The sequence below is a fragment of the Aphelocoma coerulescens genome, chromosome 26 (genome assembly GCF_041296385.1).
Source record: "Aphelocoma coerulescens isolate FSJ_1873_10779 chromosome 26, UR_Acoe_1.0, whole genome shotgun sequence".
NCBI classification, from domain to species: domain Eukaryota; kingdom Metazoa; phylum Chordata; class Aves; order Passeriformes; family Corvidae; genus Aphelocoma; species Aphelocoma coerulescens.
Genome location: NC_091039.1, coordinates 3,985,603 through 4,004,918, shown reverse-complemented (window position 1 = coordinate 4,004,918; position 19,316 = coordinate 3,985,603). Strand labels below are relative to the sequence as shown.

General features: G+C 43.1%; 1 protein-coding gene across 1 annotated transcript in view; it reads right to left on the bottom strand.

Moving 5' to 3' along the window:
• Nucleotides 1–272: 272 nt before the first annotated feature.
• The window catches only part of TRIM33 (tripartite motif containing 33), a 38,508-nt gene continuing 19,464 nt past the window's right edge, over nt 273–19,316 (bottom strand). The window contains exons 6-20 of the mRNA XM_068995652.1: nt 18,279–18,393; nt 17,277–17,423; nt 15,986–16,103; nt 14,440–14,684; nt 14,037–14,201; nt 13,011–13,211; nt 10,885–11,017; nt 9,830–9,893; nt 9,374–9,533; nt 8,337–8,683; nt 7,743–7,866; nt 6,699–6,773; nt 5,651–5,803; nt 3,912–3,962; nt 273–3,829 (exon numbers count right to left, since the gene is read on the bottom strand). Coding sequence (XP_068851753.1) covers nt 3,617–3,829; nt 3,912–3,962; nt 5,651–5,803; nt 6,699–6,773; nt 7,743–7,866; nt 8,337–8,683; nt 9,374–9,533; nt 9,830–9,893; nt 10,885–11,017; nt 13,011–13,211; nt 14,037–14,201; nt 14,440–14,684; nt 15,986–16,103; nt 17,277–17,423; nt 18,279–18,393 — 2,311 coding nt within the window. The 3' untranslated portion in view covers nt 273–3,616. The remainder of the gene's footprint in view (nt 3,830–3,911; nt 3,963–5,650; nt 5,804–6,698; nt 6,774–7,742; nt 7,867–8,336; nt 8,684–9,373; nt 9,534–9,829; nt 9,894–10,884; nt 11,018–13,010; nt 13,212–14,036; nt 14,202–14,439; nt 14,685–15,985; nt 16,104–17,276; nt 17,424–18,278; nt 18,394–19,316) is intronic.

Below are 19,316 nucleotides of genomic sequence, written 5' to 3'. Positions count from 1 at the left end.
GAGGAAGAGAGTGAGAAAAACAAGGAAAAGCCAATTCCCAGTACACCACACACACAGCTTCAAAACACTGCTGCAATAACCTAAACTTCTGCAGGTCAGCCAAAAACAGGTGATGAAACAGAAATTTGGGCTCATTTTAAGGACTTCTCGTCCAGTGGCTTGAAGAAATGTTTGATCCAGCATGAAGTGTGTGACAGTGAAGTGTCACAGCAGTGACATCCCACACAGAGGAACAACCTCTCCACTTAACTGAGCATTTCTGCTTGCAGAAGTTGGATAATAACTCTGCCTTATTGTGCTTTAGGCCACTTAATCCCAGGGCACAGCTAAATAAAAGCCCTGAGCCCGTTTAGCTGTTGAATTCCCGCTAATCACCAGGAATTCCGTGGCAGGAAGGCTGCTGAGGTCATCCAGCAGCTCACACTGGGCACTTTGCACTCTGATTTCAAAAACAAATTGCCTTTTCCTTCTTTGGATCAACTTAAAACTTCAGGGGCAACAAAAAGTTCTCAACCAAAATGGAGACATGAATTTTTGGGAGTATTTTAAATGAGAGCAGAGTTACACCAAGTGCCAGGCTCCTCCTGCCAACCCATGGGATCACAACTTTACAGGATTTCCTGATGGAAGCTGATTCCCCAGGTAAAATCACTCACACAGCGCACACCCAGCAGCTGGCACGGAGAAGATGCCCAGAGAATTAGCGGCTCATTAACACAAACCCAGTAATTTTGCTCCTGAATGAGTTACAAACAGCGAGGCACCAAAATTTGTTTCCACTGAGCAAACCCTTCCCAGGTCTGTGATGAACATCCAGAGTACAGGATCAGGGAATGGATTAGCAGAGCTTATCTACCCTTTCAAATTATTTCAAATAGAACTTTGCTGCTTTCAAAACAATCACTGAATTGCTGCGTTGGGAGCTCAAAAATTAAGGGGAAGAAGAAGAGAATGTTTTGTTTCCTTGCGTAAAAGAAACACTTGAGATTTCTTGCACGCATTCAAAATTCCACATAATCCTACTGAGCACTGGGAACTGGACGGGAGGAGCAGTTCTGGAGGTTCAGTGGGGTCTGTGCAAGGGTCTGGGCTCAGCAGGGTCCAGCTCAGCTTCACTCCTGGTGTGCAGAAGCTGCTGAGCACGAGCTGGACAAGTTTTCCACCTGGAGTGAAGGGTTGGAGAGGCCACCTCAAAGGAGAGGCTGTCCCAAAACACTGGAAACTGCTCTGGGGTCTGGGTGGGGAGCAGAGGGTCCTGTTCCTGCAGCAGCTGGGGGGCATGAGCCTCCGTGCAGGGTTTTGGGCGAGTGCTGCCCACTGTGCTCTGCTGGGATCCCCCTGTGCTCCATCTGGGATCCCCCCATGCCCATCCCGTGCTCTGGCTCAGCCCCAGGGTCTCTGCAGGATCCAATCCACGGCTGCTGCCCAGGGAGCAGCTCAAAACCTGAGGCCTGAAGGTACCAGAAGCGCCATAAAAACAGGAGCCCCGAGTGAAGAGAGTTCACAGAATCTTATTTTCATGATAATTTTAATAATATTCCTTTTGCAAAATGAAGCTGAGAAACTAGAAATGCATAAATAGGCAATACACAGAGCCATGAAATGATCCCTTGTCACTACCAGTGTCCTATTCACACGTCAGCCTTTCCACGGGCAAAGTTGCTGCTCTTTGTCAATTTAATACGTTGAAGTGGAATTCCTTTTCCTTTCACATACAAACTGGTAAAAAATAGACTTAAAACAGCACTGTTAATGTCTGAGAAATGAAAAAAAACCCCAACCAGTTTGAGTTTGAAGTGTAACATTTGAGTAAAGTGAGCTGAAAGTTATGAACATCTTCAGTCCCCTCATTTATTGCAAGAGAGGGAGAATCCCAAGGTACACAGACCTGGTTCCTATAAAAGAAAAACCAAATCTGCAGTGATTTGCATAAAAACTGCTGAGAGCATTTCTCAATTTGATATTGTGCTAAAATACTTCTCTTTACCATGATGGTAAAGTGTGTACAATGTCACAGGAATTGCTATGCTGAGTACACCAAACCCCCAGGGATCTCCCACAGGATTGCTGGATCCACACAAATTATGGCAAATTGAGAGTCTGCCCCCTCGAGCTCATTGGTTACATGAATTCTTCAACTTCCTTTAACAAGATCAATATGAAGGCCAGAAATTGTATTTATTCTTTCTAGTACTGACTTGTGTCAGTAAAGAAAACAACTTCTCAAGCTGTAACTCCTTGTGATTCCACGATTTCTAAGCAGGAATGCTGGGATGGAGGCAGTGCAAGGGAAGGCACTGCAGAGGTGCCTCAGGGGTTAGTGAGGGAATTGGGAAATTGTTCTGATTTCACTCTTTGATCAGAAACCACTCAAGGCCAAACCCTGTGCAAGTGCTTTGTTCAATGGATGGACAGGCAACCCAAACTCAGACTGATTCCAATCTTTCTGCATATTTCCCTCACAAGCTGCTTCTGAAGAAAGTTCTGAGAAGTACTCTAAGAAAAATAAGACAGAACCTCAAAATGAATGCAATGTTAGAAATAGCATATATTACAAATCTTTTCTTGATAGGAACAATCAATAAGAATACATATTAGCTTAAAAACAGTTCAGCAAATGTTGCTGATCTGCAAGAAATCTCAATTCACTATTTACAAATAAGACAAAGTGAATACAGGAAATTTTACACATTTGGTAGTTAATAGGTTATTGTTTGCCGAGTGGTCTATTAGAAACTGATATTTAGGAAGACTGGAAAAACACCCCAACCAGTTATTACCTCTTCAGTCTATATTTTAGGTACAGAAAACTAGAGAATGAATACTGGAGAGAACATTCTGCCTCGTCAGGGGGTCAGGGACAGATGACAACACTGAGACTTCTGCCATGGATGCCATTAAAATGTTCTGGGTACAGGACTTCAATAAAAACACCTTGTCCTACTGAAAGGGATTGTAGCCACGAGCTGAGCCTTTCATCTGCCAAAAACTCACATTCCTGCACTCGCCAATTCAGAACAGTTTAATGATTTTTCTTTCTTTTTCCTTTTGCTATACATAAAATGGAGTAAAGAAAGCAAAATGTCAACAATTGGATCGACACAGAAGATCAGTTATTCACAATCCTGCTTCAATGAGATGATCAAAGCAACGACCAACACACACTTGAGTGGACACAGAGAGGGGATTTCAGGAGCTCTGCTCACAGTTTACACTGCAGTGTAATGCAAGATACAGTCACTGAACTGGTCCAGCCCTGCAGAACGTGTCACTACACAGTCTTATCTGTACATGGAACATCTCTGTCAAATCTGCTTCTCTTCAACATTCCTCCACCTCTGTCTGTGAGACCAGGATGAGTGTGTCCCCTCCATCAGGAAAAGAAAAAATATCGCAAGTAATCAAGGAAAAAAAAAAATACAAACCACCAAGAATTTACAATACAGTTTTTTTTTCCCCTTTTGATGCGAATGTTTTTCTGTACAAGTGTTGTTTGTTATCTAATACTGTTTAAAAAGCTATCAGCTTCTTCAAGATGGCCACTGTAGGCATGATAATATTCCAGGAACACTTAAATAACAGTTTTTACAATAAATTTTAGGTCCATATCATTAGATTACTTTATATGCACTGGTCTCTCATCTGATTTTAGGCGTTTTCTACGTGGTTGTATAAAATCTTCATCGGAGTCCTCAGTTATTTCACCATCATCCTCTTCCTGCTCAAATTCAGGCAAAGGCTGGAAGGTCCTGTCTGAGTAGATCTCTGTAAGTTTATCTTCAAAGTACAATGCAACTGCCTTCCCTGCCTGTGCTACTTCTGAATCAGCCTGTGGATGAAAGAAGACAGGAATATTCACCTGTTGGAAATGCACATCCCTTCACCAAGTGTGCATGGTCTGAAACGCTTACCTTCAAATTAATCTCTTGTGTTTCTGCATAAACTTGAACAACTCTCATCATCTAAAAAGGATACCAGAGTCAAAAAAAATGAAATTATAATCCTTTCTAAAGTTACGAGATCGCACAGGATTGGATGACTAAAGTCAGCCATAACAACAACACAGTTTGTTATGGTTTGTTAGCTTTAGTTCCCAAACTTAGGCAGCAGGTTTAAAACAGTCTTAGGTGGTAAATAAACCTTCAACAGAACACACAACTTTTGTACAAGTAAGTGGCTCCCAGCCATTTTCTACTCATGACTGCTTTCTTCATAATAAATTTGAGTTGCCTGGACATGATTGTGGGAAAGTCTCCTTTGGAGGGAAGTGCTCCAGGAGATTGCTTTCCTGGGGATTACCCCACTTGGATTTCTACTTTGGAAAAGCATTTGGCTTAGAGGCACTCGACATGATGCTGCTGTGAGAGGTCAGAGTGACTCAACTTTTGCCATGAGCCAGGCAAGCTGAAATACATTTTTTCTTTTTTTAAAAAAATAAGGAAAAAATCAGCACACCCCTCAATCCTTCCTCCTTTGTTTTACTCTGGTCTCTAAGAGCTGCAGCATGTTTCCCTCCACAGTGGATGCTTCATTAATTCCCTTGATTGAGAAGTTCACACAATTACAACTCCTTCCCCAGTGCTCATGAACCTCCCCTAATGCAGGGACATAAAGGAGTCAGGGCTGTCAAAGTCCCAAATGCTTGTGAACACTTCCAGCATCACACTATTAACCCTGATATCTCCTAGTGAGGTTTTAATTGTAGCTTTGTGCAGTTCCTTCAGTTTCCTTCTGCACAGGGCCAGAAATGCAGCCCAAACACTGCAAGTTCAGGTTGCATTTTACAGAGAAATAAGAGACATTGGCTGGTTTACACATTTCTAAGGTCAGAAGAAAGCCACTCCCTGTGATGCCTTTTGTCATCCTTGCTTTAAAGCACCTCAGAGATCAGGAACCCTCTTAGCTCCTGCTCTGTTTCAGCACAATATGATTGTTTTTTTTTTATATTTAGATTAGTTTTTCCATTGCTCCACTAACAGTAACACTCAGGTCATTTATCTCCCCCAAGTCACATTTCACATGTAAGGGATATTTCATTATCAGATGGGATCATTGCAAAACCAGTAAGAAATACGACCCCATAGCCAAGTTATCCACTGGGAACTGATTTTTGTGAGACCCCCACTACCCAGGAGCTAAAGCAGGAAGGTCAATAAAAGCCACGATGGCCACAAAGCTTTGCTGGATTCAGCATGTGTGAGGTACTAAAACCAGAATTATCTTCAGAAAGGCATTTCTCCTCAGTAGAGGAAGTTTCTCATCAGATTCTACCACATTCCATGAGTGTAAAACAATTACCTGGGCAGCTTGAGACACTATTAAGGACTCTTTGGTTGTCTTTATGGCACTTCCTAAGCACTTCTACAATCAATTCAATGCACAGTAACCAGGTCACCCTGCTCCTCACTCACAGACATCACTGAATGCATTTTAGAAGTTCCCTCCATTCTCCCAATTTAGCTAAAAATGAGAAGTTATTCTGCAATTGCCTTGAGTTTTATTTGGTTTTTCAGTGTCTGATTCAGCATCTGCTCCAAAAGCAGAAGTTACAGCTGGAAGCAGAGCCTTTCACTGGAGAAGCTGCACAACCAGGTTGAAATAAATCTTCATCTAAAATGAAAAATGGTGTTGAGATTGGAAGTTAACATACTTCATTAAACCTTTCACAGTTCTTGAAGATCAACCGGACATCAGCCACGAAGTCCTCGGGGGTCTGGTAGTGTTGGGAATGCTTCTTCTGCAGTTTCTTCTTCACCGTGGATAAATCCATTGGTTTCTTTATAATTTTATAATAGTTTGGTATCTGTAAAAAACCAACAGTGATTTATCACTGAATGGACAGAGTTCACAGCTGAATTTCTACACTGAAGGTATCAATCCCTCAATCTCATCACACACTTCAGGCATGTTCAGCAAAGCAGAACAATTTCCTTTCCTCAAGCTGTTTAAAAAGTTCTTTATAAGGGTATGGAGTGACAGGACAAGGAGGATTGGTTTTAAATTGAAGGAGGGTAGATTTAGATTGGATATTGGGGAGAAATCCTTCCCTGTCAGGGTGGGCAGGCCCTGGCACAGGGTGCCCAGAGCAGCTGGGGCTGCCCCTGGATCCTTGGAAGTGTCCAAGGCCAGGCTGGACATTGGGGCTTGGAGTAACCTGGGACAGTGGGAGGTGTCTCTGCCCATGGCAGAGGGTGGAACTGGATGGGCTTTAAGGTCCTTTCCAACCCAAACCACTCTGGAACTCTGGGATTCTTTCTAACCTTCAGTGTCTCTCACAGCACACCAAACCTTTTCACTACAGTTACTTCTTTTACAGCTGAAAGCAGAAGAGTCAAAGCAGTTTCTTCCCTCCCTCTCATTCAAAAGTTTGTCCAAAAAGAAACAAAAAGCCCTCCTACAGCATTTTGAGTTTCATGGGTGTCCTGAGACATCTTGTTCCAATTCAATAACTGCTAATTGGAAGTATTTTTAAATATCTGGTTTTGAGACTGGGAGTGAAGCATCTGCCTGGAGAAGCTCCAGGATCAGCTGCTTTCCCTCTCAGACCCATGAAATGCTGGATGGCTGCCAGAACTTTTAGACTGATGCAGGGAGATGTGCTTCTAGTGAAAGCAGTCAGTTCCTTCCCAAATTCAACTCCAGACTCTCAGGGATGTTATACCAAATATAAATCACAAGCTGTTTTTCAGGAGACTCACCGAGGCTGGGACTGGCTCTTGGAACTCAATGCTCAGCTCGTGGCAGTACAGGTAAAGCAGGAGGCGTTCACATTTCTTATAAAGGAATAAACAAGGTCAGATTAATACTCTTAATTTATCCCTAGCCCAGAAATTCACATCCCCCTGCTTTAAATAGGCTTGTACTTTAACAGCTTAGTACTAGAAAATTTAAATGCAACCCCCTCAACTTAATTTAAAAGGGTAAAGTTCTTAGGAGGGCAGGATTGAGAGGCAGAACCCCATTTACTGTTCACAAATTTCCTCTTTGTTTTCTCCCTCCTAACCAAAAGCCTAGGGCTAAAGTCAAGCATGGAGAGACATGCTGATACACTGCAAATTAAAAAATAAAATACCAACTACAACCACTTTTACTGATTTTGTCCAATCACAACCACATGGAACAGGAAAGGACTGAGCTGCAGACTTTTCCCCACAAGACAAAATTGAACAATCTGAAAGCAAAGCCAGAGTGTTTCTATCAATTCCCTGTTGAAATATTTTTCTTTGCTTTGCTTGTAATTCCTTTAGAAGAATTTGATTCAATAATACTTTTAACACTACGCAGAGGCTGACTGATAAAGCTAAAATTAATTCTGATTGTCAAGGTCATTACAATTCCCCAGGAATGCACCTGAATACTCCCAGCACCTCTCACAGAATGCACTTAAACACACCAAACTCACAGAACTATTTTATGAGGGTGACATCGATGCTAAATGCAAAGGACTTTTAATTCAGTGCACGTTAAATGATACCTTTAAATACAGAATATGTGTTAATGCTATATTTTAGCTACTAAGTGATTACAGTCCCAATGCACTGGGGCACTCCCACAGTCACCAACACCTGCAGATATGGCCACAGCAGGAAAAATCTCATTAATCATTTTGGGTTGTTTTGCAAAGCCATAACTACATTTAATTTGCCTCAGCCAAAGCAAAACTATCTCCAGACAGTGGGGGGTAGCTGATGTGAGAAAGTACTTTTTCCTGGGAAGCAGATTCCTGCAGGTTTGAGACCCACCCTTTGGTCCACAGGACTCAGGCCTTGTGCTGTCTTCCCCTTCTTGCTGTGCTGGGAATTGTCACAATCATATTCTACTTCAGGTTTGCTCAGGTCTCTGCAGAATGTACATATCCACTCTCCACTAAAGAGAAAACCACAATTATTGCAGACATCCAGGGATAAATTCTCATCAGTGATGGCTACAAAGAGCTTTTACTCACTCTTCCACGTTCACATTCTACCACAGTAAAACCTGGATACTCAAAGCTAAGGAGTAACTCTTAATGCTCACAATGACTCTGCCAGTCAAGGCCATTTTTCCTGCCCTCAGATGATGTTTTAATACTTTTTAACACCTTTTTCACCTTGCCTTAAAACGAACTTTACACAACAGAATCACATTGTGAGACTTCACACAAACAGATAAACAGAACGGGATTCTGTTATCAGATAAACACTGACCAGCTACACACAAACAATTTAGGCAAGGCCTTGAAAGTGTCATACTTTTGTACTTGAAGGAAATCACCCAGAACGAGCTGATTTTGGAGGAAACACCAGTTTGGGTTCCGTCCACAATCTCAGCCCACACCGCACCGCCGCTGCCGGTACCTGGGGAAGCTGAGGAGCGTTGGGACGTGGCAGGTGAGGTGGAACACCTTGGGGCACTTCTCACAGCACAGCAGGTCCCCCCCATTCTGGCACACAGCACACCAGTCCTCGTTGGGGTCGTCATCCTTGTTGTTGCCTTCTCCCCCCACTCGAGCTGAGCGGTGCATGAGGCTCCGCACGGGCGATTTCCCGTTCACCAGGCTGTGCCCAGACTGTTTGCAGCTCTCACTCAGATCTGCTGGCTCAGTCTTCACGTGGTTTTCCAGGCTTCCCAACGCCTCCAGTTCACTCTCCAGGTGTAAGTTAGTGGACAGTGGTGGTGTCAAGCTGCTCTCAGGGCTGCTGAGCTGGAATGGAGAAGCACACAGAAAATCAGAGTCGATTTTACACCAGCATCTTTCTGCTTTTGCTGGAATTCAAAAGCCTCCCACCATTCAGATACTATACTCATATCCCAAAAACAACAGGAAATCATTAGGAAGAACTGAGTTGCACACAGTATTGAAAACTACTCTTTCACATGTCCTTTCTTTGAAGAACACACTCATTTCTTCTGATATAACGAGCCAAACACACTGGTAAGTTATTAAAAGCTGTTAATGACAACGTCATTGTCATTAGGAAAAATCCTCAACTCCACCACCCTGTACCCAATCCTGTTCAATCAAGCATAGCTGGGAAACACTGAAAAATATTCATTTGCTAATTATTTGATTTATACATTGGCCTAAGAACTTTTGACTGACTGGAGGATTTCTGAATGCAATTACCTCAGTGGGAATGTCCATTATCAATGGGTGACTCACAGCTTTTATTAATTAGGGACTAAAAGCAGCAAATACACTGTATTACACTTCATTTTAATAGTTAACAATAAAATTTACATTACAGACCACCCTGTGCCTGGCAGAGCATTGCCAGGGAGAAAATACCTCTTAGAATGAAACTTTAGAGTAAAATTGCTTTTTTTTTTCTTTCCAAATTCTTAAACATGCTGCCAGGAAAACCACAACACACTGGGCATAAACTAACTTTACCATGCAAGCACTCCTTCTGCCATCCTCTGTTTTTTCCTGCTTTACTGTTCCTGAGAAACTGCAGATCTCTTCCTCTGTGCCTGGTTCTTGCTTTACTTTCACTTGGTCAGCCTTGAAGTTGATGCCAGTTTTGTCAGCAGTTCTGCCCGAGGAGCCGCAGCTGGAAAGACATCAGCACATAAGTAAGAGGATAAATCATCAGGGCAGAGCAATTCAGGTCACTCTTTCCCAAATGAAAGACAAAGGGTGTCAGAGCATTTACAACAGCTCCAGTTTACAAGACAGAGGAGAATCATAGTGCAGGAAAAGAAATTAAAAAATATAAATCTTCATGTAAGCATCCTTCCATTCCTGGGTCACAGTTATGTCAAAGCACAACGTGCCAATTGCCAGTTCTGTTTCTGAATTCCTCATGTCTGACCTTTTTTAGCCTGACAGTGTTAATGTAACACTCACCTTCCTCTGCTGCCTGTGCTGGAGGTGCTGGGGGGCCTCACAGGAGTGTGGGAGTTGGATAAACCTGCAATGAAGCAGCACAGAAATTGATTTGGTACAAGATTACATTCACTGACTAGTGCTGAGTAACCCCAGAAGTGCTGCAGGAGTATCCCAATTTAATAAGTCACCTAAGACAGCTGTTCTCTCGGTCTTTTGATCACAACAAAGTCTAGCACATCACATTTAATAAAAAAGTCACAACACACGGTTCTTGGAATCCCAGTAATTATTTCACCTCATCCAAACCGTGCTAAAGCCTTCAGCCCATTGCATCTTCAAATTTTATGCATTGAGAGCCACCAACAAAGTCAAAAAAGCAGCCTCTGCATGGTTTGCATGCAGGTTTTGAGAAACACAGGAAGCCCCACTGCTGCACCCATTCATTCACAGGATCTTAAAAGTCCTGAGGAGAAAACCAAGAGAAACATCAAGTCCCAGAATGGTTTGGGTGGGAAGGGACATTGAAGATCATCCAGTGCCACCCCTGCCATGGGCAGGGACACCTTCCACTGTCCCAGGGTGCTCCCACCCCCAGCCAGCCTGGCCTTGGACACTGCCAGAGATGGGGCAACCACAGCTGCTCTGGGCACCCTGTGCCAGGGCCTCACCACCCTCACAGGGAAGGATTTCTTCCTGTTGACTGAAATATCTTCTCACTTATAGAAATAGACATTTTCAATGTTTAAATAACTCAAAATTAGGTACTGGTGACTTAATTTGTTCACATGCATAAGGAAAGCTCTACCATTAATTGGTTATACTCAGAATGAGCCTGACAGTGTCTCTACATGGATCTGGAACACTGCATTGTTGTGCTGGCAGTTTATTACTATAAAGACATTTCTGAAGGAGGGTAAAATTTAAATTTCCAGAAGAATCTATTTCTGAGCAAAACAAGTTTTCAATAAAACATCACTTCCCTTCTGGCAAGAAATGCTAGGCAATTGTTTTCACTTAGATACCAGAAATACCCATCACTTTCTGGAATCTCTAGAAAAACCCATCAGATTTACCTGATGACCCTGGAGATAGAGCTGAAGGTCCTGGGGAGGGATTCATGGTGCTTGTAGGCTGTGGGGGGAGGTGGCTGCCTGTGATGTATCTACTTAGCAGATTATCTAAACTACTGGAACCAGCATCTTCCAGCTAAGAAGGAAAAACAAAAATCTGAGTCAGAGAGGTCTAATTCAACTTTTGTAACAGCTCCACACCTTAAAATTGTGATCAGTATCTTTACTGGAATTGTTCACTCTCCCTTCGAGGATTCAGGACATCAGCAAATATTTTTATCAGTTCCATACACAGATCAGGCCTTCAAACCAGGAACTTCAAGTAACATTTTACAAAAGCTCCTAAATCTGAGTTTTTCCAGCATGGTCCTGGGCTGCACTTAACTCAAGGTCACTGCAAACTTTCTGGTTCCCAGCTGCTCAGTGTGTCAGCCACACACATGGTGTTACTCACGAACTACCAGATTACTGAGGTTGCAAAGTTATTCCATAATAAAGACATTAAGGGAAGCCATAATCTTGTTTTTCCTTAGCGTGATGGGAAATCTGCCACTCACTTTTCACACAGATTTTAGTACCTGTTAAACCCAAGGAAACAGGGACCCTGCTGCTGTAACTGCCTAAAGCCACGAACTGCAAGACAACAGAACTGCAATAATGTGTTTGAAACACACTGCATTCCAAGTGGGTTTTTGTAGATGCTGAGGAGGCTGGCAGAGAAAAAATCCTCCACTTTTTACTGTCTCATGAGAAAGTCTCTGTTCTCACACAAGCCAGCTGTGTCTGATGGTTTGCTAGCTGGTAAACATGTGCAGGTGCAGGGCTGTTGTGAGAACGCAGTGGAATTGTTTTAGTTTACTGGGAATAATATTTTGAAATGGGTGGTTATACCTCCTAGCCTATCACCTTGGTAGGTGGTTGACCGATGGGCCAATCATGTAATTTCTCTTTTGTGATCCATGCTATAAAAAGATGGGGTTTTTGGCATTAAAAGGTGGGCTTCAACCATAATTCTCTGACCTGAATCGATGTTGTTTTGCGCCGTCCCTGCGTGCAACAGCAGCAGTTTTAATGACTGTGCCAGCAGCATGAAGGACTAACACTTCCTATCCACTAAATCCAACTAAAATCCATGACAGCTATTACACAAACAGGTATAAAAAAAGTATCTGAACAGAATTCTGCATTTTCAGTGCACCTGGAAGTTGCACAGTAATGCTTTGGACTATCCCACAATTTCTAACTTGGTGTCTGATGAGCTTCACACACTCACAGCTGAATCAGCCACAGCCAATCACACTCCCTTTGGTGTTTTGCTCTAAAGCCTCAGCACTGCAGATTGCTCACACTGAGATGGGATTCCTCCTTCCCCACCATTCTCACAACAGCATATGACCTGCAGCCTCCTGAGAACACTGAACACACAAGCCCTGAACATTTAAGAGCTGCAAAGTTGCAGCTGCTATTCCAGCAGACCATCTTGGATGAAATTTACTTGTTTCCTGTATCATGACCAAATCTGTATTTTACACAGGCATTTCAATGCAAAGGTTCTGTTCTCAGGATGAAGCCATCATCCTCCTCCCCTTCCAAACACTCCTGCAGTTTTACATTACTTTTACTTTCTTTGCTTCCATGTGTACATTAAATTGTGCTTTTCACATCTCCAAATGAACTCAACTTCAAAATCTACCTCAGCTTGTGTTCCCTCTCTGTGGGACTAATGGGACATGTCCCCTCTGTGCTTCCTGTTTCTTCTAGGAACATCAGAGAGAAACTCCAGGCAATTTTAACCCTGAATAAATCACCATTCAGGGCACTCAAAATACATCATTTTTAATTATTCCACTGATATCTTCTCCTAGGATGGTCTTGTGGAAGAAAGGAAGTGATCACAGCACTTAAAGTCTCAATTTTACTATAGGACACACATTAAATACTGATTAATCTAAAGGTTAACAGGTGGAGCAGCTCAGGCCTATATGGAGAAAACAATTGTATGCCTAAGAGAAGGGCTGAAGACTTTTAATTCTCCAACTTTAAACGATAATCCCACCATTCCTCAGAGAGCTTCTGGCACCAAAACAAAACAAAAAAAAAAACCCACAGACAAAGGGAAGCAGACTGACCTGGATGGGAGGGATGTCTGGCAGGGAGGGCAGGTTCTCCGGGTTGGTGACGGACGGGATGAGCTCGATGGCCGACACGGACGGGCTGGTGGGGCCGCGGTTGGCGCTGGCCATGGTGGCCGTGGTGGGGCTGGTGGGGTTGATGGTGGTGTTGTGCACAGAAACCACTGGGAAGGGCCCTGCGTGGCCGGGGTTGGAGTGCTGGGGAGACAGAGACACCGGGCTGGGTCACCGGGCTGGGCACCACAGCTCACACTGCAACACCGCCCTGGGGAGAGACCTCAACCCAACTGGGGCAAAACACACACTCACAGCTATCCCAGCACCTGCCAGCACTGAGGGCAGAGCAGCTGCTACTCTTCTTCACTTGGAAAGGAAAAAATACTTTATGTGGCTAGATATTAAACAGACAGCACTTCTTGCACCGAATTGTTTCGTATATAGTTGTATTTTCTTAAAGCAATTCCTTCCTCCAAAGATAGCTTTAGAGTTTACATGTCTGCCTAATTTTTTTTTTAAGATAAAAGGAACTGTTTCAAGTAATATAAAGTCACTTTTGGTATTTCAGCCATGTTAATGTTCACTGTCAAGGATTTTTATTCTTAATGGCACGCAGAGCTCTGCATCCATGCTTCAGGTGTGAATTTAAACACTTCAGCAGTTGATTCAATCAAAACCCCTCAACTACATCACTTTGAACTTCACTACTCCTCACTATTCTCTAATAAACCTCTGAATATTCTTTTCAGCTGAATGCCACTGAAAAGTGCAAAAGGGGAACGTTTTGCTTCCCAGAACTAAACTGCAATACAAACATTAGATTTCATTTTCACCCCTAAGGTTTGAATTTCCTTACGTTCAGCAAAACTGTCACAGCACAGTAATGCAACATGGAATAGAAGCATATAAATGTGTGTAGCTGTGAGCTACAGGGGAACAGATAAACACATTTACAGCTGGAGGTACCATCTACTGGAATGAAAGTCTGGCACAATGGCACAAATGAAGCGTGTACACAGGATATACTTGTCTTTGAAGGTGAGGTTGCATCATGGAGTATTGAGGTCCATTGTGGCGTGGGATTCCTGGTATACGAGCAGCATTCTGAGCCATTCTCATCTGATGTGCTTGGAAAGCCCCACAGTTCATGTTACCCCTCTGCATGGTCTGCATGCTGATCAACCTGGGAGGCTGCAAGGGTTTGTGTTTTTTAAAATTTGTGCTTTTAACATGGAGAAAAGAAGCCCATCTCTTTCCACAGTAGTAGTAACATAACATCAAGCAAAGCCAATAGCTGTCACATTAAAGTATCTCAAATCTCAAAAGATTTTAGTTTATAAATTGCTTTGCAAGTTTAGATTTGACAGGGCAATTTTAAATCTCAGTGTTATGGCAGAAGGTGAAATAAGAACACATAAGGGACACTCACCTGCTGCTGCAGGACTTGGGGGCTGCTCTGCCTGGGCACGGATGCAGATGGCTGGGCCATCCTCATCTGCTGCAGCTGCTGGTGTTTTTGGGCATACACTTGCTGCTGCATGTGCTGGAGTCGAAGCTGGGCCAGATTGATTTGTCCTGGAGCTTTGTTGATGTGGTTTGTTCCTGGAGGAGTCTGCCCAACCACTACATTGGGAGTATAACTAGGGGTTGGTTTATTTTCAATGACCAGGTTACCTAAAAAAACCCAAAAGAACCAATCAACAGTTAGATCTCATCATCCTCCAAAGGTTGGTATTTGTGGAATATTCGGATGTTTCTAATGCAGCTTCCTCAGAGCAATTTTAGCTTGAAATTTCCTCTCTAAGTCTTCAATAACCATACATGAGAAAAGCAAAAAGAGAACTCAGAGTACAAGAACTAACCACAAAATTAAAACTATGATCTGTGAGGGAAGAGTGAAAGAACTGGAACTGCACATCCTAAAAGCCACAACAGACAGGAATTACTTCTCTGTGTTCACAAGAAATGGACAAAATGAGAAATAAAACAAAAAACAAACATGTTGAGCATAAAGTTTCTATGCCTAAAGAAGCAAAGCCTGGAAAGAGATATCTGGGAGACAGTGGAGAGTATCCCACCACTGAGTGGCATAGAACAGGTTCTACAAACATGACACAAAACACTGCTAACAAGCAAGGCCTGTCCTGCTCCAACGGGATGGACCATGCTGCCTCTCTAGATAACTCCTGTCCTATTTTTATGTGGAAAAGGCAAAATGTTGATTTTTGACTGTGAATGTGTAAATGTGTACTCGTTGGAATCTGCATGTCCCTTTTTATTAAGGTTGAGAGTTTCCTTTCTGTGTCCTGTCTGTCCCGGAGAATAAACATCCCTGACTGAAGATGGGAACACCCCAACCTGGATGGTGGACTCAGAGCAAGAAGCAAGTACACACAAAAGCTGGTATTTAAATCAGATTTTCTATGAGATTTTTATCCAACAGAGAAGTTCACAAATTAAGCAGGTGCTACCAGGTACCTCTGTCTCACTGGGCTCTCCCCTCTGTCTCTCATTCAAAACCTGTACTTTGCAAACTCTAAGTGATTATATTTAATATACTGGAAATGGCAGAGGGTGCCCAGTGAAGCTGTGGCTGCCCCAGCCCTGCAAGTGTCCCAGGCCAGGTTGGACGGGGTTTGGAGCACCCTGGCATAGTGGAAGGTGTCCCTGCCCATGGCAGGGGATGGAACAGAATGAGCCTTAAGATCCCTTTCAACCCAAACCACTCTAATTCTGTGATTAGGGCCATTCCTAGAACCACTCTCCTGGAAAACAATATCCATTTAGAGAAAGCTTTGCTAATAGAAAGAACAGAGAAGATAAGGAGAAGAATCAGGACTGGATGGGTTATGTCAAGAGAGTTTTTGTCTCCTGCATTAAGAGATGCACTGCACTGCACTCACTCCTGCTGGATGAACACCCCCAATTCAACAGTTTTTCCAGTGTCACAGAATAAACAAACACAGTTTTCTCACCCAAATTGACGACGTTCTTAGCCCAGAAGGTGGGGTCACAATGGAAGCGGATCGCTCCGTTGGCAGCTGGGACAGGATCGCATCGTGCCTTCAGAATGTGCCGTAGCTGGAATGTTATCTGAGAGCAAACAAAAACACTCTGTTGGTGACAAAGAAATAAAGAATGAGAAATGAGAAGGGTGCAGAAACGAGAAGAGTTCAGGCTGTGGAACACCAACAAGGACTGGCAACAGCAAGTTTGGTTCACAGCCTGAGAACTTCTCAATTCACCAGGAAAATCCCACGTTGTACAGCTTCTTTACTCTGAGGATTCCAGAGCAGCGCTGTTACACCACAACACTGCTGCAATGACTCCAGCAAAACACGAAGGTGCCATTACAGAGCTTGACCCCATTCCTTCTACACCAACATTCCTAAACCCTTATGGTAAAGGGTGAACTATTGCACAATTGCTTGGCTCTGTTGTAGGATCTAAAGCTGAAGACATGGTGCCACATGATGGTGGCAGTGAAGGAACCACATGGCAGAACTGAGTGTATCCTTTTGATTACCAACACTTGACCTCACTTGTCTTAATCTCACTCTGGGTATAGTTTATTCCCCTGCCCCTCTGTGTTCATGGCTCAGGACACACTCCCAGATTGGGACAGAAATTTGGTGTCAGAAGGATGGTCTACAGTAACAGACAGCCCTGGCCCTGCAGGTGAACGAGCTGCACGTGCAGAACTGGGTGAACTGTTGTCAATAAAAGCGATTTATCATTTTGGTTACCAACACTTGACTTGTTTGTGGCTTATCTTGCTCTGGGTATGTTGGAACTTTTCCCCTGTCTGGACATGGGGATTGGGACAAAACTGCACAGCCCAGTCTGTGCACTCACAGGACGAGTGGCTGAGGGCACTTTGTTCAGCTGGACAAGAGGGGCCTGAGGTCAGACCTCACTGGAGGCTGCAGCTCCTTCCTCAGGAGCAGCAGAGGACAGCTCCGATCTCTGGGAGCAGGGACAGGAGCAAAGGGAACAGCTGGGGCTGTGCCAGGACAGGGTCTGGCTGGAGATCAGAGAAATGCTCTTCCCCCAGAGGGTGCTGGGCACTGCCCAGGCTCCCCAGGGAATGGGCACGGCCCCGAGGCTGCCAGAGCTCCAGGAGCATTTGGACACCATTCCCAGGGATGCCCAGGGTGGGATTTTGGGGTGTCTGTGCAGGGCCAGGGGTTGGACTGGATGATCTCTGTGGGTGGATCCCTTCCAGCTGGGGATATTCCATGATTCCCAGTGCCAGGATGCCCTCACCAGCCGTTTGCTGTAGAGCAGGGCAGTGCTGCTGCCACTCGCGATCGCCCAATTAGTGAAGTTCATCACGTGCTTCACTTGTCGTGACAGACCAGTGATGTCATTCTGCTGCTGGATTAACTTCATCTGTCTCTCCTTTGTTACATTCTGCAAAGAAACAGAAACTTTATTACAATGGGGCTTTCAGATTTAGGAGGAAAATGCAAACTGCTGTCAGGTTTCAGATCAAAAGGAAAACGTCCCAAGAAAACTTTAACAAATGCTAGGTAAACAAGAAAAGCCAAAATTCATGTAATTTTAAATTATTTTTTTTACTCATGATCAAGCTACTCTTTTCTTCCAGGAACTTTTGACTTCCTTGACAAATAATTGTTCCTTAATCAGGAAAAATCTATTGTGATTCATTTGATCTTATATTTTTCGTGTCACGGCAGGCTGGCCATGTGCACTGAACTAACTTCTTGCAATGGATTTCCTCTCTTCAGATAAAACAGGTCATAGTGAGTTAAATTTTCATGGATTTTAATAGAAGTCAGATATTCACAATGTGCAGTCTGGAAAGGATGCTTGAACTCATGGTCTCCTTTATTACGCTGTACTATAGAACTTTAAATACCAGCATTACACCTTCATGCACAAATACATGAGACTGCCCTGTCTGTTCTTACACAAACCTTAAAAAGCTACTTGAGGAAATTATTAAATGGCACACACCTGAGAATTATGTTATACAGAAATATGGCAAACAGAATGTGAAGAGGAGATTTTTCAGACACTCCTTTACAATGAGCCCAATTTTGAATACAAGGCATAGACACAAAACTGAAGGAGCCACGAGCTCTACTGAGAGGAGAAACAGGAGATTTAACTCCACCACACCACTCAGAGGCAATATCAGTACTACAACACCTGCAGCCACAGCAAACAAACCATTTTCAAACGTGGGTCCTCAGTAGGGGACTGGAAGCTCAACACCACCATTACTTTTTATTTTAAGTGTACCTCAAGGTGCTGTAGGAGAGATTTTCCCTTTTTATTGATTTCATTGATGAGGGTGAATATAGCCACTTTGATTTCCTGTTCTACTCGTTTGTTGGTTTCATTTACTTCTTTTATCCTAAAAAAAAAAATCAATAAAACCAATGGATTGTCAGTCACTTTACACTTCACTGGCAAATACAAATTCATAACTTGTTTTACTTCAAATAATATGAAAGCCCTTGTAGTTTACACACTTTATACAGAGAATTAACCAGCCACAACCACGCGTGTCTGTATGTACATTTATATATTTATATCCATATTGTGTCTCTCACTATGAAAATTTTATATCTGATGCTTCAAACTTTTAAGACAATTTATATTAACCAGAAATCAACCCTGAATTGCAAAGTAATTGTAACAAAAAGTTATTACAGACCTGTAATTGATACACAATAAAGACATAAAATTTTCATTAATGATTTGCTTGATATTAGTCTAGATTATTCTCTTGAGCTTTATTACTACTGCCTGTCAGATTTTTATACCCTCTTCATCACTGCCATTTTTCCTCAGTTTTCATGCATTTTCAGCTTCTTCAGACTCAAGCAAATCATCCTGAGCTCTGTCCACAGAATTTGAAATACAGCGTTTCTTAATCTCATGGAAGTTCTCAGTTTATTTGTTCCTATACTGCCTTAATCTAACAAGATCACATTGCAGCAGAATTCTTTGCCATGAGCCAACGTAAAGACTTAAGTTGTCCTTTTTTAAAGAGCTTTTTTGCTGCTAGATCAAGGATCTGATGCCATTCAGCCACAGGACCAACACACTCACTGTCTGATGATGAACACTGCTGGGGTCAAAGCCCTTTAAGGTACTTTGGATACACATGGTTTTTCATGACAGCACAACCTGGTCTCCTACTCCAAAAAACACCCAACCAACCCTTCATTAAGTCTGTGGAATCCACCCTTGGCTTTGGCACCCAACAATTATTCCAGCAGAGCTGTTCCTTCAACACTTTTATGCTCCATGATCACAGATGATGGCAATTCT